This window comes from Anomaloglossus baeobatrachus, chromosome 3, assembly GCF_048569485.1.
Source record: "Anomaloglossus baeobatrachus isolate aAnoBae1 chromosome 3, aAnoBae1.hap1, whole genome shotgun sequence".
NCBI lineage: Eukaryota > Metazoa > Chordata > Amphibia > Anura > Aromobatidae > Anomaloglossus > Anomaloglossus baeobatrachus.
The window spans coordinates 27,164,258-27,182,303 of record NC_134355.1 but is presented as its reverse complement, the minus strand read 5'-3'; the positions used below and the strand labels follow the sequence as shown (position 1 = coordinate 27,182,303).

General features: G+C 48.2%; 1 protein-coding gene across 1 annotated transcript in view; it reads right to left on the bottom strand.

Annotated features, from left to right (window-relative positions):
* The window catches only part of DNAH14 (dynein axonemal heavy chain 14), a 291,138-nt gene that overhangs the window by 221,097 nt on the left and 51,995 nt on the right, over window positions 1-18,046 (bottom strand). Inside the window, exon 17 of the mRNA XM_075341429.1 lies at window positions 16,164-16,511. Coding sequence (XP_075197544.1) covers window positions 16,164-16,511 — 348 coding nt within the window. The remainder of the gene's footprint in view (window positions 1-16,163; window positions 16,512-18,046) is intronic.

Genomic DNA, 18,046 nt, shown 5'->3' with positions numbered 1-18,046 from the left:
GGATCTTTTCAGGACTTCAGGTTCCTGCTCGGCGACATGTGAGGAACCTGTATAGGGACTGGTTAGGAGTGCAGGGTACAGCGGCAGGTAAGTGGGTGAGGTGGGCTCTCCGTTATTAAAGTGTCCCCGGTGTACCCCTTGTTTCTCGCAGTGCAACCCCTGTTGTTGTGTGTTTTGGCTCACGTTGGAACTTCCCCAAGTCCGTGCCCTGACATTCACTTTGGCTTCATATGGCAGTATCCAGTGTACCCAGGGTTGGTCATCCAAATGTTCTCATACAAATCCACTTATGTAATTTTTCCTAGTACACGAGTCCTACAAATCCTGTAAATCTGATTCATGCCACCCTGAAAAATACTGCAGGTGCCCAATTTGCTCTAATGATGTAGATTTATCATACTTCCAGCACTTAGAATATTTCTGTAACTTTCCCTGACAAATCCTTTAGGAACGAATCAAGATTTCAGCAATGAAAAATGAAACATGTATTTTACCAGATGTATTATTAAGTTGTTATCTGAAGAGCTCAGAATTAGATATGATTCTCCACGCGGAGATATAATAATGCCTGCAGATACTAGACACGACTGCAGAACACATTAAGCAGCCGCTGATGGGCTCCCAATCAACCAGGCACATCAGCAAAAACTTACACAAGTTACTACAACTTCATCCATTCCACTACCTATGGTGGCAGACATCACCAAAACCAAAAAGGGGAAGAACTGGGTCAGCCCAAGTGTCAACAGGGTATGTACCTATGGAACAGGGGCTCCTAGGCTGACCCTAAGACTGGAGCTCCTGCACTGTCCCTTATCTCGAAGGTAGGCTAGATGGTAGCCAAGTTCGAGCCCCCATCGTGACCCTGTCTCCTGACCGAGCCCTGATACTACTCCCCCTACCCAGGAAGCTGGCCGGAAACCGGGTAACGAAAACTCCACATATAGGCACAGACAAAGGTAAGTGAAAAGTCATGCACTGCACTCAAAAACCAAGGAGGGACAGTAAGTGAACTGGGGAGCAACGCAAAAGGGGTAGTGAATAAATGCACAACTGGAGAACTCACACACCACGCTGAACCGCAACTTGTAGATCACCTTAGAACAGGATAACCACAGGAACCAAGAAAGCAGTAGCTATATCTGGCACTCAGCCCCAGAATCCAGACCCTTATAAAGGGTGAAGGCGGCTGAGGATAGTAATCAGCAGACTGAACTTCCAGCAGATGATCACGAGCCAGCGGGAATTAACTCCTGCTGTACTGTAGAGCCAAGAAGGCAGAACCAGCCGACACCCATGACAGGCTGTGCAACTAAGGAATCCTAGGCTGTTTGTTGGACTCTGCAGTGTGAACAGAGTCAGAGAAGATCATGACACCCAGTGAGTTCAACGCTGAAAACCGCACAACACCAAGATTCCCGCCTCTCCAGGGCCAGCTGAACCGGACGTTCCGCAACATTCGACAGCGACTCCACCTGGTATGCAACTCCAGTAGACGGCAGAGCTGGGTTAGACAGAAGGTTCACGCGAAGCAGCAAGACAGTTCACAGTAGCGGTGTAGGCACCAACTACCTGAATACTCAGAAAGTGTCCCCTGGCAGCGGCCCTCACACAATTGCACCAGCTTGCCATGATAGTCAAAACAAGTGAAAGAGCAGATAGTGGTGGTTTACACTGGAGAACAAAGCAAAGCCCGGTGCTAGAACTAGGACAGAAAAATTATTACTGTGTAACCATACCAATGAGCTTGAAAAAAAAGAAGGACAAGGCCAGTGAGGTAGTAATTTTTCATTATGACTTGACTCCCTACCTATGAAACTAGCTGCGGCCCTCCTACAGATAGAAGACGTAGAAAAAAGTTGAGCTTAGACCCTCTCTACCCTAACCATTGAAAGGATGGCTAAATCCTTGGGAATCACATTTACTTATTGGAAAACAAGCGACAAAGAAATATTGGGGCTGACTTACTAAGGTAAATCTGCCAGTTGAGGCTCAAATTAAGTGATTTCATTGTAGTAGTCTCCGTTTCTGCATGGATGACCCATCTAATTTATAGTTTCATCCTCCAAAACCTCTCCCCGGACAAAATTCACAACATGTCGATATGGTTAAACGCTTCCCTTGCTCTTCATGTAACTTTAAATTCAGTTTACTGTTGTCTCTTCTTTTTTCATCCTTTCGCAAAGAACCAAATTTTTCTTGCCAAAGATGTTGCCAATGATTTGGGAATTTAAAAATGGTGACATCAAGGTTTCATCGTTGGGGAACTAGAGGAGAAGCCAGAAGTATAAGTTGGAGAAACAAAAAACAAGGCACAAAGAATTACTCTTGGCTCAATAAAACGGGCTAAAATTTTCCATTAGTGACCAAATCACTCGTCTCCGAAAAATAATTTTTGGAAAGTTTGTGCTTAAGACATTTGATGACGTTATCACAGGGGTGTCACGATATCAATGTGTGTGAATGTGGTCCCCTTCTTTGGCGTCCAGGGTGGTCACTGTCTTCTTGGCTAAATTCTCAGTATGCGATTGGAGAAGCACTGATGGGCAGATTGAAGCATGATGTAACACCCATACCAGCATCCCCGCGCTGTCCTGCCCCTCTCCCCCGGCCGGGATGCTGACACTCTGGCCTTCCCATCTGCGCTGCTCCATCCTCGGTCCATGCTCCTGTCTCCTGGGGCCTGCACACGCTGCACAGACCTCCTGTAAGTGTCCTAAGGGGCACTTTGCACACTACGACATCGCAAGCCGATGCTTGCGATGCCGAGCGGGATAGTCCCCGCCCCCGTCGCAGCTGCGATATCATGGTGATAGCTGGCGTAGCGAACATTATCGCTACGCCAGCTTCACATGCACTCACCTGCCCTGCGACGTCGCTCTGGCCGGCGACCCACCTCCTTATTAAGGGGGCAGGTCGTGCGGCGTCATAGCGACGTCACACAGCAGGCGGCCAATAGAAGTGGAGGGGCGGAGATGAGCGGGACGTAAACATCCCGCCCACCTCCTTCCTTCCGCATAGCTGGCGTGAGCCGCAGGACGCAGGTAGGAGATGTTCCTTGCTCCTGCGGCTTCACACACAGCGATGTGTGATGCCACTAGAACGAGGAACAACATCGTAACATCGGTCATTTCCAAATTATGGAAATGACCGACGCTACACTGATGATACGATTACGACGCTTTTGCGCTCGTTAATCGTATCAAAAAGGCTTTACACACTACGATATCGCGTCGACATCGCCGGATGTGCGTCACTTTCAATTTGACCCCACCGACATCGCACGTGCGATGTCGTAGTGTGCAAAGTGCCCCTAAGGCTGCACCAGTGGACATGTACCCTTTTCTTAAAAGGCCAGTATGCATTAACCCGGAAGTACAGTGCCTACAAGTAGTATTCAACCCCCTGCAGATTTAGCAGGTTTGATAAGTTGCAAATAAGTTAGAGGCTGCAAACTTCAAACAAGAGCAGGATTTATTAACAGATGCATAAATCTTACAAACCAACAAGTTATGTTGCTCAGTTAAATTTTAATAAATTTTCAACAAAAAAGTGTGGGTCAATAATATTTTGTGGAATAACCCTTGTTTGCAATTACAGCTAATAATCGTCTTTTATAAGACCTGATCAGGCCGGCACAGGTCTCTGGAGTTATCTTGGCCCACTCCTCCATGCAGATCTTCTCCAAGTTATCTAGGTTCTTTGGGTGTCTCATGTGAACTTTAATCTTGAGCTTCTTCCACAAGTTTTCAAATAGGTTAAGGTCAGGAGACTGACTAGGCCACTGCAACACCTTGATTTTTTCCCTCTTGAACCAGGCCTTGGTTTTCTTGGCTGTGTGCTTTGGGTTGTTGTCTTGTTGGAAGATGAAATGACGACCCATCTTAAGATCCTTGATGGAGGAGCGGAGGTTCTTGGCCAAAATCTCCAGGTAGGCCGTGCTATCCATCTTCCCATGGATGCGGACCAGATGGTCAGGTCCCTTGGCTGAGAAACAGCCCCACAGCATGATGCTGCCACCACCATGCTTGACTGTAGGGATGGTATTCTTGGGGTCGGATGCAGTGCCATCCAGTCTCCAAACGTCACGTGTGTGGTTGGCACCAAAGATCTCGATCTTGGTCTCATCAGACCAGAGAACCTTGAACCAGTCTGTCTCAGAGTCCTCCAAGTGATCATGAGCAAACTGTAGACGAGCCTTGACATGACGCTTTGAAAGTAAAAGGTACCTTACGGGCTCGTCTGGAACGGAGACCATTGCGGTGGAGTACGTTACTTATGGTATTGACTGAAACCAATGTCCCCACTGCCATGAGATCTTCCCGGAGCTCCTTCCTTGTTGTCCTTGGGTTATCCTTGACTCTTCGCACAAGCCTGGCCTCGGCACGGGAGGAAACTTTCAAAGGCTGTCCAGGCCGTGGAAGGCTAACAGTAGTTCCATAAGCCTTCCACTTCCGGATGATGCTCCCAACAGTGGAGACGGGTAGGCCCAACTCCTTGGAAAGGGTTTTGTACCCCTTGCCAGCCTTGTGACCCTCCACGATCTTGTCTCTGATGGCCTTGGAATGCTCCTTTGTCTTTCCCATGTTGACCATGTATGAGTGCTGTTCACGAGTTTGGGGAGGGTCTTAATTAGTCAGAAAAGGCTGGAAAAAGAGATAATTAATCCAAACATGTGAAGCTCATTGTTCTTTGTGCCTGAAATACTTCTTAATACTTTAGGGGAACCAAACAGAATTCTGGTGGTTTGAGGGGTTGAATAATAAATGAACCTCTGAATAAACTTTTCTCAATTTAAAAAAAAAAAAATAAAAAAGAAATAACATTCTTTTTTGCTGCATTTCACACTTCCAGGCTGATCTACAGTCCAAATGTCACAATGCCAAGTTAATTCCGAATGTGTAAACCTGCTAAATCTGCAGGGGGTTGAATACTACTTCTAGGCACTGTACTTCTCAGCCAATTGCTGAGAGGTATCAAGTATTTAAGGCACCCTCCCGTTAAGGGAGGTGCATGGGCAACATGTTCTATACTTTGCTAGTTCTCAGGTCCCTTTGTGCTGCTATATTGTTGTGTGCTGTAGATCTGATTCGTATCTGTGTTCCAATGCATGTCAAGTCCACTGCTGAAGCACATACCCATACGGACTGCTGCTGCCGCAACCATCCAGTTCGACCGCTCCTACGATATCGGCCGCTGCTGCTTTACCTATGCATCTCGGCTGTTGCTGCTGCGACTATCCACATCGGCTGCTCCTACGATACTGGATACTGTCCGGTGCTGCTGCAACTATCCAGGCCGGCCGCTGCTGCTACGTCCACCCATTCTGGCCGAACCTATGATCCTGGCTGCTGCACTTAATATCAGAGACTATTTGTGTCCTTACCTGTGGCGCCAGCTGCCGAGGTACCGTGATCCCCTGGGGCCCTACCAGTGCTAGCCTTCACCACCAGTGGCTTTAATGAAGACTCGGTAGCCATTAAGGTATGCTCCCCCAGGCCAGTGATCGGTGTGTTGGTCCACTAACCCTCTGCTCGGGCCGTGAGCATTACACATGACTACTTGTGCCATGTCACACCATCACATGGCCATGTGTGGTGCCCCTGAGGCTTCAGTCGCCACAGATTATTGAACCTGATTTAAGGTGTAATGCTGCACCCGGATCCTGAGGAGGTCGGTACCAGTTTCATCACTTACACACGCAAATACACAACTAGGTTGCCCTCCCCAATGGGGAGTAGGCTAGGGTAGGGTCTTAAGGGGCACCACCCACTAGCGACAGGAAGCCAGGGAGGGGCGGCCACTTAGGGGGAGTTAGGAGCCAATACAACAGTCAGGAGATCTCCAGCAGGAGAGGAAAGGAGAAGATGTGTCTTACTGGTGCTCCGGTGGGACGGAGGAGTTCACGCGGTAACCGAAGGGAGAGTGAAACTGCTCTCTTGGAACCGGCGCCACGCAGGGTGCAGGACCCTAGGGGAAATCACACTTCATGTTATTTTTCCAGAATCTGCCGGGGCTGGGGGGTTTCAAGCTTCTCTGGCCACAAAGAGCCCGAAAGCACAGCACCAAAATAGGATCCGGGGCCATGGACAGCACCAGGTCCCAGTGTGGAGCCGCAGTACCCGCTAATAGGGACAAGAGTACTATTCAAGACGAACTGGGGTCCCCAAGTAGCTTTAAGCCATGGGGATCCAACACACAAAGCGCAAGGAGAAAGGGACTCACTGAGTACCTCACCGGACTGACCTCTGAAAGGATTTGGGTTTGACGGAGCCTATAACAGCAGGTGACCAGTATTACCTGGGTGAACGGCACTAAAAACTGAGTAAACCACCTGGAGCTGCAGCAACTGGTTTGGACTCTTTAATACCGGCGCCGCCGCCCCGCACCTTGGCGCCAAACGCCATCACTACTGCTCTCATCTTCCTCCCCGGGGCCCGCTCCACCTGTGGGGAGCGATACCATCTCTGGCTGCTAATATCATCTGCCCCGGAGGACAGCAACAGTAGCGGCGTCACAACATTCATCCTACTACGCCCATCATCTTCCCTATATTGGTGTACACCTCGGGGCATGATGCCGGGCAGGCCACTGCGACAATCCAGATCATCACACCAGCCCGATGACGAGTAACTCAGGTATGAGACACCCCCATGCCTGAATCCCCCGGCCCCCTGGGTGCTACACATGCTCTGGAGAATACTGGGACAGTGGGGAATGTAGAGGTGCGCCACAAAGCCCAAAGTGTTAGATCGGAAGTGACTGGCACTGGGCATTTCACATCAAGAGGCTTCCCAAGACGCAAGATCTTGCTTATCTCGGAATTCCATTTTTTTAACCATTTCACCGCACTCGGAAATTTTTCCAGATTTCGATTATGACAGATGACAAATTAATGTCATCCAAAACTACAACTCATCCCGCAAATAAACCCAAAACTATAAAACTATAATGTAAACAGAGAAGAAAATATAAAGTTAATGCAATTAGCTGAAGACGGTGAAACTTCAAGGCGATCCTTGATTATAGACTGGATGCATTATTCATCGCCTCGTGAATCTGCCGCCCTACAATATATGATAATACCGCGAATATATTCCCCTCCGCCACAAATCAACTAAATTAACGCATCTGCTGAACTGAGTCACTCAGACGGCGCACAACACACAATTATCCACTTGGGAGAAGATTGCCGGAAACTTGATGAAGGAGACAAAGGATTTCTTAAGTATTAATAAGTAGTTTGAATTGTTTCATAATGTCTGTAATCCCGGACCGATGAGCGCGGGGTAAATACCAAGATTCATGTCCAAACTTGTACAGTTTTTTTTATATAGTTTGGTAGTTTAAAAAAATTTAGAATTTGTAAAAAAAAACGTTCGATTTTTCTGAGATCTATAACTTTTTCTTTGTGAGCTGCACTGTACTTTTTATTGATACTATGTTTAAGTTCATAGATTTGGATGCTTTTTTTTACAATTTGTTTTAGCAAATCGGGGCTGACCCCCCTCTCCCAAAAAAAAGGCAAATCTGGAGTTTTTATTGTACAATTAAAATAATTTTACATTTCGATAGATCAGAATTGTACAGACAAGACGATACCAAATATGTTAATGGAACATTTTAATTTCTTTATTTTTTTTTAATGTGGAAAAGGGGAGTGATATGAACTTTGGTTCTGGTCATTGGGTCTAAATTAATTTAAGGGTCTGGTTTGGGGGTCTGAAACTCTGAATTAATATAAGGGTCTGAGGGTCTGATTAATTTAGGGGTCTGGTCTAGGGGGTCTAAATTATTTTAAGGAAAGACAGTCTGGAACATCAATGTGTGATTTTTTTTTTCCTATAGGTTTTGCTGGGGAATGTCTGTAGAAAGGTTACAAACATTTTCTCAAGACATTTCTGCAACAAAAATGCAAAAAAGCGGGTAAAAACGCATTGAATTAATGACACAATAATAATAATAATAATAATAATAATAATAATAATAATAATAATAATAATAATTTAGGGGTCTGGTCTGAAGGTTTGAATTAATTTAGGGTGTCTGGGGGCCTGAATTAATTTAGGGGTTTGGTCTGGAGGTCTGAATTAATATACTGTACTTATCTCTTATGTATGCCCCTTCTCACATGTAAAGCGCCATTGAATTAATGACATAATAATAATAATAATAATTTAGGGGTCTGGTCTGGAGGTTTTAATTAATTCAGACCCCCAGACCAGACCCCTAAATTATTATTATTATTATTATTATCGTGTCATTAATTCAATGGCGCTTTACATGTGAAAAGGGGCATACATAAGAGACAAGTACAGTATATTAATTCAGACCTCCAGACCAAACCCCTAAATTAATTCAGACCCCCAGACACCCTAAATTAATTCAAACCTCCAGACCAGACCCCTAAATTATTATTATTATTATTATTATTATTATTATCGTGTCATTAATTCAATGGCGCTTTACATGTGAAAAGGGGCATACATAAGAGACAAGTACAGTATATTAATTCAGACCTCCAGACCAAACCCCTAAATTAATTCAGACCCCCAGACACCCTAAATTAATTCAAACCTCCAGACCAGACCCCCTAAATTATTATTATTATTATTATTGTGTCATTACTTCAATGGCGCTTTACATGTGAAAAGGGGCATACATAAGAGACAAGTACAGTATATTAATTCAGACCTCCAGACCAAACCCCTAAATTAATTCAGACCCCCAGACTCCTAAATTAATTTAGGGGATTGGTCTGGAGGTCTGAATTAATATACTGTACTTGTCTCTTATGTATGCCCCTTTTCACATGTAAAGCGCTATTGAATTAATGATATTATTATTATTATTATTGTATCATTAATTCAATAGCGCTTTACATGTGAAAAGGGGCATACATAAGAGACAAGTACAGTATATTAATTCAGACCTCCAGACCAATCCCCTAAATTAATTTAGGAGTCTGGGGGTCTGAATTAATTTAGGGGTTTGGTCTGGAGGTCTGAATTAATATACTGTACTTGTCTCTTATGTATGCCCCTTTTCACATGTAAAGCGCCATTGAATTAATGACACAATAATAATAATAATAATAATTTAGGGGTCTGGTCTGGAGGTTTGAATTAATTTAGGGTGTCTGGGGGTCTGAATTAATTTAGGGGTTTGGTCTGGAGGTCTGAATTAATATACTGTACTTGTCTCTTATGTATGCCCCTTCTCACATGTAAAGCGCCTTTGAATTAATGACATAATAATAATAATAATAATAATAATAATAATAATAATAATAATAATAATAATAATAATAATTTAGGGGTCTGGTCTGGAGGTTTGAATTAATTTAGGGTGTCTGGGGGTCTGAATTAATTTAGGGGTTTGGTCTGGAGGTCTGAATTAATATACTGTACTTGTCTCTTATGTATGCCCCTTTTCACATGTAAAGCGCTATTGAATTAATGATACAATAATAATAATAATAATAATTTAGGGGTCTGGTCTGGAGGTTTGAATTAATTTTGGGGTCTGGGGGCCTGAATTAATTTAGAGGTTTGGTCTGGGGTCTAAAATAACTTAGGGGCCTGGTCTAGAACCCTGAATTAATAATGGGGAGTTGTCTGGTATTTGATGCTCTGCAGCTGAAGATTTTTTTTTATACAATCTCAGCCAAATTTGGGGCAGTCCCAGGTAAGAAAATGGGTGGACTTTATTTAAACCCTGCCCACAAGGGGATGCTCTTGCTCGCCCCCCGCAGTTCTTTTGAGTTCGGTGCTGGTGGTCAGACATGTCAGTAGCTCAGTCCCGCAGCATGGATCCTCTTTGGTGTAGGAGGTGGAGTGGTTTCTGCTGTTGGACAAACCAGCTAATAAGAATGCAAGTGTAAAATTGATTTCAGCCCAAATCCAGCATGCTTTAAGGCGCAGTCACATGACCGTACAACACAGAAGAAGATTGCATCGCAATGCATGGACTGGCTGGCAGCTCTCCTGACCTGAGTGTGAGCTGCATAGCAATGCACATTTGGGTCAGGAGAGCCGCCGGCCAGTTCATGCACTGCAATGCAATCATCGCCCGTTTCTTTGTCGCTCCTAATTGGGAGACCCAGACAATTGGGGTGTATAGCTATGCCTCCGGAGGCCACACAAAGTATTACACTAAAAGTGTAACGCCCCTCCCCTTCAGCCTATACACCCCCCGTGCTGCTACGGGCTCATCAGTTTTTATGCTTTGTGCGAAGGAGGTCAGACATGCACGCATAGCTCCACAGCTTAGTCAGCAGCAGCTGCTGACTATGTCGGATGGAAGAAAAGAGGGCCCATAACAGGGCCCCCAGCATGCTCCCTTCTCACCCCACTCTTGTCGGCGGTGTTGTTAAGGTTGAGGTATCCATTGCGGGTACGGAGGCTGGAGCCCACATGCTGCTTTCCTTCCCCATCCCTCAATTAGGGCTCTGGGTGAAGTGGGATCCCATCGGTCTCCAGGAACAGGAGACCGTGCTCCATCCACAGCTCCTGAGGACCCTGCTGGATAGGAGCCGAGTATCGTTCAGGGACATGGCCCTGCTACTTTGAGGTACTCTGTGTCCCCGTGGGGACCGCGCACCGCAACACTCCAGCATTGCTGGGTGTGCTAGTGCACCGGGGACAGCAGCGCTGACTGAGTTTGTGCCATTACACACTTCAGCGTCGCTGAGTGTGTTCGTGTAGGGGGACTGCCGCGCTGACCGCCGCTGCCATGGTTATCACTGCGGCGCGGCTGGGACTGTTAGTGCGCCGGGGACTTCCGCGCCGACCGCGCTTATACGGCGGCCGCGCTTATAACTCGAGTCCCCGGCTTTTGCGGCCTAGTCTCTTTTTCTTCCCGCCCCCAGCCCTGCCAGTCAGGGGAAGGGCGGGACGCTGTACAGGACGGCAGCACTGAGGTCTGGAGCATGCTTTGCATACTCCACCCCCCTCACTCTGCACAGTGGGGCACCAGTTCCCGCACTTTTCTGGGTCACGCTCACGGCTCCCTCCTCTCCTCAGGACGCCGGCAGCCATTCCTCTCAGCTCTGCTAACGCTGGAGAGGAGAGACAAGCTCAGGGAGACCCAGGCAGGAATTCTGGTGCCCACACAACCGCTTTGCGCAGGCGGTAAGCAGCACCTGTGGTGCTGGCCCCACTAGTGCAGAAGTGTACTTATAGATTATATGATTATAGTCTATACTTTACACTGTAGGGTGCACTGTTGATTTGTGGCTATTTACCCTCCTGTATTGCTCAGAGGAGACAACAGCATGTCGTCCACAAATAGCAAGGGTGCCATGGCACAGACTTACTATGCTGCCTGTGCAGCATGTACGGCTATACTGCCGGCAGGTTCCACTGACCCTCATTGTGTGCAATGCTCGGCCCCTGTGGCACTTTCTCAGCCGGAGCCTCTGCTAGGGGTGGCCCAGGGAGAACCACCTGTTAACACTGTCCAAGTGACAGGGACGGAGTTTGCAGTTTTTACTGAAAGACTTTCTGAGACTATGGCTAAGATATTAGAAGCCTTGCAGTCCAGGCCGGCATCTCAAGCCATGGGCACTGTGGAATCATTGCCCCCTGGTCCCCCTCAGTTGGAACAGCAATGTCCTCCCGGGGTGTCTCATGGATCCCAGGGTGAGGTCTCTGACACGGACCGCAGCCCCAGACCGATTAAGCGAGCTCGCTATGAAATCCCCTCGACATCATCACAATGTTCAGGGTCTCAGCGAGAGGACTCTCTGTATGATGAAGCGGAGGTAGCTGATCAGGATTCTGATCCTGAAGCCGCTCTCAACCTTGATACTCCTGATGGGGACGCCATAGTGAATGATCTTATTGCGTCCATCAATGAAATGTTGGATATTTCTCCCTCAGCTCCTCCAGTGGAGGAGTCAGCTTCTCAGCAGGAGAAATTCCGTTTCAGGTTTCCCAAGCGTACAAAGAGTATGTTTCTGGACCACTCTGACTTCAGAGAGGCAGTCCAGAAACACCGAGCTTGTCCAGATAAGCGTTTTTCCAAGCGCCTTAAGGATACACGTTACCCTTTCCCCCCTGACGTGGTCAAGGGCTGGACTCAGTGTCCCAAGGTGGATCCTCCAATCTCCAGACTTGCGGCTAGATCCATAGTTGCAGTGGAAGATGGAGCTTCACTCAAGGATGCCACTGACAGACAGATGGAGCTCTGGTTGAAATCCATCTATGAAGCTATCGGCGCGTCTTTTGCTCCAGCATTCGCAGCCGTATGGGCACTCCAAGCTATCTCAGCTGGTCAGGCGCAAATTGACGCACTCACACGTACGTCTGCGCCGCAAGTGGCGTCCATAACCTCTCAAACGTCGGCATTTGCGTCTTACGCTATTAATGCTGTCCTGGACTCTGCGAGCCGTACGGCGGTTGCAGCCGCCAATTCGGTAGCAATACGCAGGGCCTTGTGGCTGCGGGAATGGAAGGCAGATTCGGCTTCCAAAAAGTGCTTAACTGGATTGCCATTTTCTGGCGACCGTTTGTTTGGTGAGAGATTGGATGAAATCATCAAACAATCCAAGGGAAAGGAAACATCCTTACCCCAGGCCAAACCAAAAACACCCCAACAGAGGAGGGGACAGTCGAGGTTTCGGTCCTTTCGGGGTGCGGGCAGGTCCCAATTCTCCTCGTCCAAAAGGCCTCAGAAGGATCAGAGGAACTCCGACGCATGGCGGTCTAAATCACGCCCTAAAAAGACCGCCGGAGGTGCCGCTACCAAGGCGGCTTCCTCATGACTTACGGCCTCCTCACACCGCATCCTCGGTCGGTGGCAGGCTCTCCCGCTTTTGCGACACCTGGCTGCCACAAGTAAAAGACCGTTGGGTGAGAGACATTTTGTCTCACGGTTACAGGATAGAGTTCAGCTCTCGTCCTCCGACTCGATTCTTCAGAACATCTCCGCCTCCCGAGCGAGCCGAGGCTCTTCTGCAGGCGGTGGGGGCATTCTGAAGGCAGAAGGAGTGGTGGTCCCGGTTCCTCTTCAGCAACAGGGTCATGGTTTCTACTCCAACCTGTTTGTGGTTCCAAAGAAGGACGGGTCCTTCCGTCCTGTTTTGGACCTAAAACTGCTCAACAAACACGTAAGGACCAGGCGGTTCCGGATGGAATCCCTCCGCGCCGTCATCGCCTCAATGTCCCAAGGAGATTTCCTAGCATCGATCGATATCAAGGATGCTTATCTCCACGTACCGATTGCTCCAGAGCATCAGCGCTTCTTGCGCTTCGCCATAGGAGACGAACACCTTCAGTTCGCGGCACTGCCGTTCGGCCTGGCGACAGCCCCAAGGGTTTTCACCAAGGTCATGGCTACAGTAGTTGCGGTCCTCCACTCTCAGGGTCACTCAGTGATACCTTACTTAGACGATCTGCTGGTCAAGGCACCCTCTCAAGAGGCATGCCAACACAGCCTCAACGTTACTCTGGAGATGCTCCAGAGTTTCGGGTGGATCATCAATTTTCCAAAGTCAAATCTGACACCGGTCCAATCGCTGACATATCTTGGCATGGAGTTTCATACTCTTCCAGCGATAGTGAAGCTTCCGCTGGACAAACAGCGTTCACTACAGACAGGGGTGCAATCTCTCCTTCAAGGTCGGTCACACCCCTTGAGGCGCCTCATGCACTTCCTGGGGAAGATGGTGGCAGCAATGCAAGCAGTCCCTTTCGCGCAGTTTCACCTGCGTCCTCTTCAATGGGACATCCTACGCAAGTGGGGCAGGATGCCGACGTCCCTAGACAGGAACGTCTCCCTCTCTCAGGCAACCAAAGCTTCCCTTCGGTGGTGGCTTCTTCCCACCTCATTATCGAAGGGGAAATCCTTCCTACCCCCATCCTGGGCGGTGGTCACGACGGACGCGAGTCTGTCAGGGTGGGGAGAAGTTTTTCTCCACCACAGGGCTCAGGGTACGTGGACTCAGCAAGAGTCCTCAATTCAGATCAATGTTCTGGAGATCAGGGCAGTGTATCTTGCCCTAAAAACGTTCCAGCAGTGGCTGGAAGGCAAGCAGATCCGAATTCAGTCGGACAACTCCACAGCGGTGGCTTACATCAACCACCAAGGTGGGACACGCAGTCGGCAAGCCTTCCAGGAAGTCCGGCGGATTCTGCTGTGGGTGGAAGCCACAGCATCCACCATATCCGCAGTTCACATCCCAGGCGTAGAAAACTGGGAAGCAGACTTTCTCAGTCGCCAGGGCATGGACGCAGGGGAATGGTCCCTTCACCCGGACGTGTTTCAGGAGATCTGTTGCCGCTGGGGGATGCCGGACGTCGACCTAATGGCGTCACGGCACAACAACAAGGTGCCAACATTCATGGCTCGATCTCAAGATCACAGAGCTCTGGCGGCAGACGCCTTAGTTCAGGATTGGTCGCAGTTTCAGCTTCCTTATGTGTTTCCTCCTCTGGCACTGTTGCCCAGAGTGTTACGCAAGATCAGGGCCGACTGCCGCCGCGCCATCCTCGTCGCTCCAGACTGGCCGAGGAGGTCGTGGTACCCGGATCTGTGGCATCTCACGGTCGGCCAACCGTGGGCACTGCCAGACCGACCAGATTTGCTGTCTCAAGGGCCGTTTTTCCATCTGAATTCTGCGGCCCTCAACCTGACTGTGTGGCCATTGAGTCCTGGATCCTAGCGTCTTCAGGATTATCTCTAGTAGCAGTCACCTCACTTCGGAGAGTGTCTGAGTTGGCAGCGTTATCATGCAAAGCCCCTTTCCTGGTGTTTCACCAGGACAAGGTGGTTCTGCGTCCGGTTCCGGAATTCCTCCCTAAGGTGGTATCCCCTTTTCATCTCAATCAGGATATCTCCTTACCCTCGTTTTGTCCTCATCCAGTTCACCAATGTGAAAAGGATTTGCACTTGTTAGATCTGGTGAGAGCACTCAGACTCTACATTTCTCGTACGGCGCCCCTGCGCCGCTCGGATGCACTCTTTGTCCTTGTCGCTGGCCAGCGTAAAGGGACACAAGCTTCCAAATCAACCCTGGCTCGGTGGATCAAGGAACCAATTCTCGAAGCTTACCGTTCCTCGGGGCTTCCGGTTCCCTCAGGACTGAAGGCCCATTCTACCAGGGCCGTGGGAGCGTCCTGGGCCTTGCGACACCAGGCTACGGCTCAGCAGGTGTGTCAGGCAGCTACCTGGTCGAGCCTGCACATTTTCACGAAACACTATCAGGTGCATACCTATGCTTCGGCAGATGCCAGCCTAGGTAGGCGAGTCCTTCAGGAGGCAGTTGCCCACCTGTAGGACGGAGCCGTTACGGCTCTATTATGAGGTATTATTTACCCACCCAGGGACTGCTTTTGGACGTCCCAATTGTCTGGGTCTCCCAATTAGGAGCGACAAAGAAGAAGGGAATTTTGTTTACTTACCGTAAATTCCTTTTCTTCTAGCTCCAATTGGGAAACCCAGCACCCGCCCCTGTTTTTTGTGTACACATGTTGTTCATGTTAAATGGTTTCAGTTCTCCGATATTCCTTCGGATTGAATTTACTTTAAACCAGTTTATAATTTTTTCCTCCTTCTGGCTTTTGCACCAAAACTGATGAGCCCGTAGCAGCACGGGGGGTGTATAGGCTGAAGGGGAGGGGCGTTACACTTTTAGTGTAATACTTTGTGTGGCCTCCGGAGGCATAGCTATACACCCCAATTGTCTGGGTCTCCCAATTGGAGCTAGAAGAAAAGGAATTTACGGTAAGTAAACAAAATTCCCTTCGTTCTTCGCCTAAACACTGGTAATTCTGCAAAAAACAAGTTGTTTAAAAATGGCTTGGTGCAGCAATCAGTTGATTGTCAATGATCCACCGTACCCCATCCTGGGTGATTAAGTGTTAACACCAGGCAAGCATTGTTATGGGCCATGCAGTACACCTTGGCACCCAGTCTAATGGACGCACCATTAAGGGAACATTATGGACATAGCAGATAGGTGATAATTTATATTTGTAGTGCAACCCCATATAAACACTTCTGGCTTCCTGCAGCCACCACTAGTGGGAGCTGAAGAGCTTGGTGCATACAATTAATAAATCGAATTCCAAGTATTTAATATGATTGTCCTGAAACCAGACGCTACAACTATGGATGAACATATCCGAAAACCACAACAGTTTGGGCACAGCTTTCCTTACCTCCAATAGCTGGATATTCTTGGTATACGCCATCGCAGGTAAGGAGGTGTGAATGATATCTACTACTGCGTGCAGATGCTGTAGGCACGCCATCTTAAAGTCCCCGGTTGTCACTTTGATATTGAGGACTCTTCTCTCGATGTCCATGTGCTGACACTCCTGGGTGAAGCCTTTCATCGTGGCTAGGATGCTCCGATAGTCCTCAGGGGGCAGCTCGGCCTGGGCGCTGCTTATCTTCCCCTTCACGCTCTCAGCTGTCCCCACCATGGTGCAGAATCTGGTGAAGTGGCTGCTGTACCGCCCCACGTTCTCCATGGACCATTTCATGATCGATAATACCCCTCTCACCTGTAAATTAGAAGTAGGACAAGGTAAAACGCAGGAAGGGAATTGGTGTGCAACATTCAGGAAGTTTGGGTATTTGTCCCCTACGCAAATCACCAGGTACCAGGAAAATACCCACGCACCCAGTATCAGACTACTGACCAGAAATCTGTAGGAACAGACTTAGATCCCATCCATTGAGCAGGGAACACCTTAAAACAGTATTCCTAAGTACCTGTCACACAATGTTTGGCTCTAAAGACACCAAGTGTCATGGCGGCATCCGACACTCTTCACTATGCCTCCTTTTGTGCTTCTGAGTTACACAGACAGGCTTGTCCATCAGCTGTGTGCTCATTAGTGATCAGGCTTGCAGGAGTTAATTTCTGCTAGCCTGCTGGTTACCTTTTAGATCACAAGTTGTAGCAGACCTATCACATTCACTGCCCTCCTTTTTAAGATGGAGGAGTCTGTCTTCCCATGTCGACTATAGCTTTAGCTACATCGGTCCATGTGCTGTTGTGTCTCAGCCCTGCTGGTGATTGTATTGCTTTATGCATGGAGCTGTTGTTCAGTTCTCTTGTTGTGTTGGTGTTTCCTTCCTGCTCTTATTTTCCTCCTTATCATCATGTTGTCTAATACCTCTTTGCAATTGTGCAGTGTGATTGACTTTTGGTTTCCAATGTTTTTCCTTATCTGTGGGATCTACTACTCCTTTCTCGCCCATCCCCTCAGGGTGAGAGGATATTAGATCAGGACTGTACATGAGCAGGGCAAGGAAGGCGGCCCAGGCATCACCACCATCAGACATATCCCTGGGATCAAGGACAGCAAAGACCCCCACTACCCTGAGGGCCAGTTTATCCCATCACACCTCATGATAGAACCACTGCTTACTTAGTATTTCAGTAATTCACACTGTTCACCCCCGTGTTTGATTAGCAGCAACAATGCACAGTACTTCCTTATAATGTCCTCCAAGCTTCTGCTTTCTAGTAAGTGTTTCATCCCACTCCAGTGTTGCATTGACAGTCACTACTGTATAATGTCCTCCATGCTGATGGGTTCTAGTGAGTCTTTTATCTCACCCCAGGCTGGATTTGCAGCTGCGCTATTCCAATACCACTGTAACATTTCCTCCAGGCTGCTGCTTTCCAGTAAGAGGTTTTTTTTGTATCTCACCCCAGTGCTGGATTAGCAGTTACACTGCTCAGTACTGCTGTATAATGTCCTCCATGCTGCTGCTCCATCTTTTCTCAGTGCTGGATTCACAGCTATACTGCTCAGTACTGCTGTATAATGTCCTCCATGCTGCTGCTCCATCTTTTCTCAGTGCTGCATTCACAGCTACACTGCTCAGTACTGTTGTATAATGTCCTCCATGCTGCTGCTCCATCTTTTCTCAGTGCTGGATTCCCAGCTACACTGCTCAGTACTGCCGTATAATGTCCTCCATGCTGCTACTCCATCTTTTCTCAGTGCTGGATTCCCAGCTACACTGCTCAGTACTGCTGTATAATGTTCTCCATGCTGCTGCTTCATCTTTTCTCAGTGCTGGA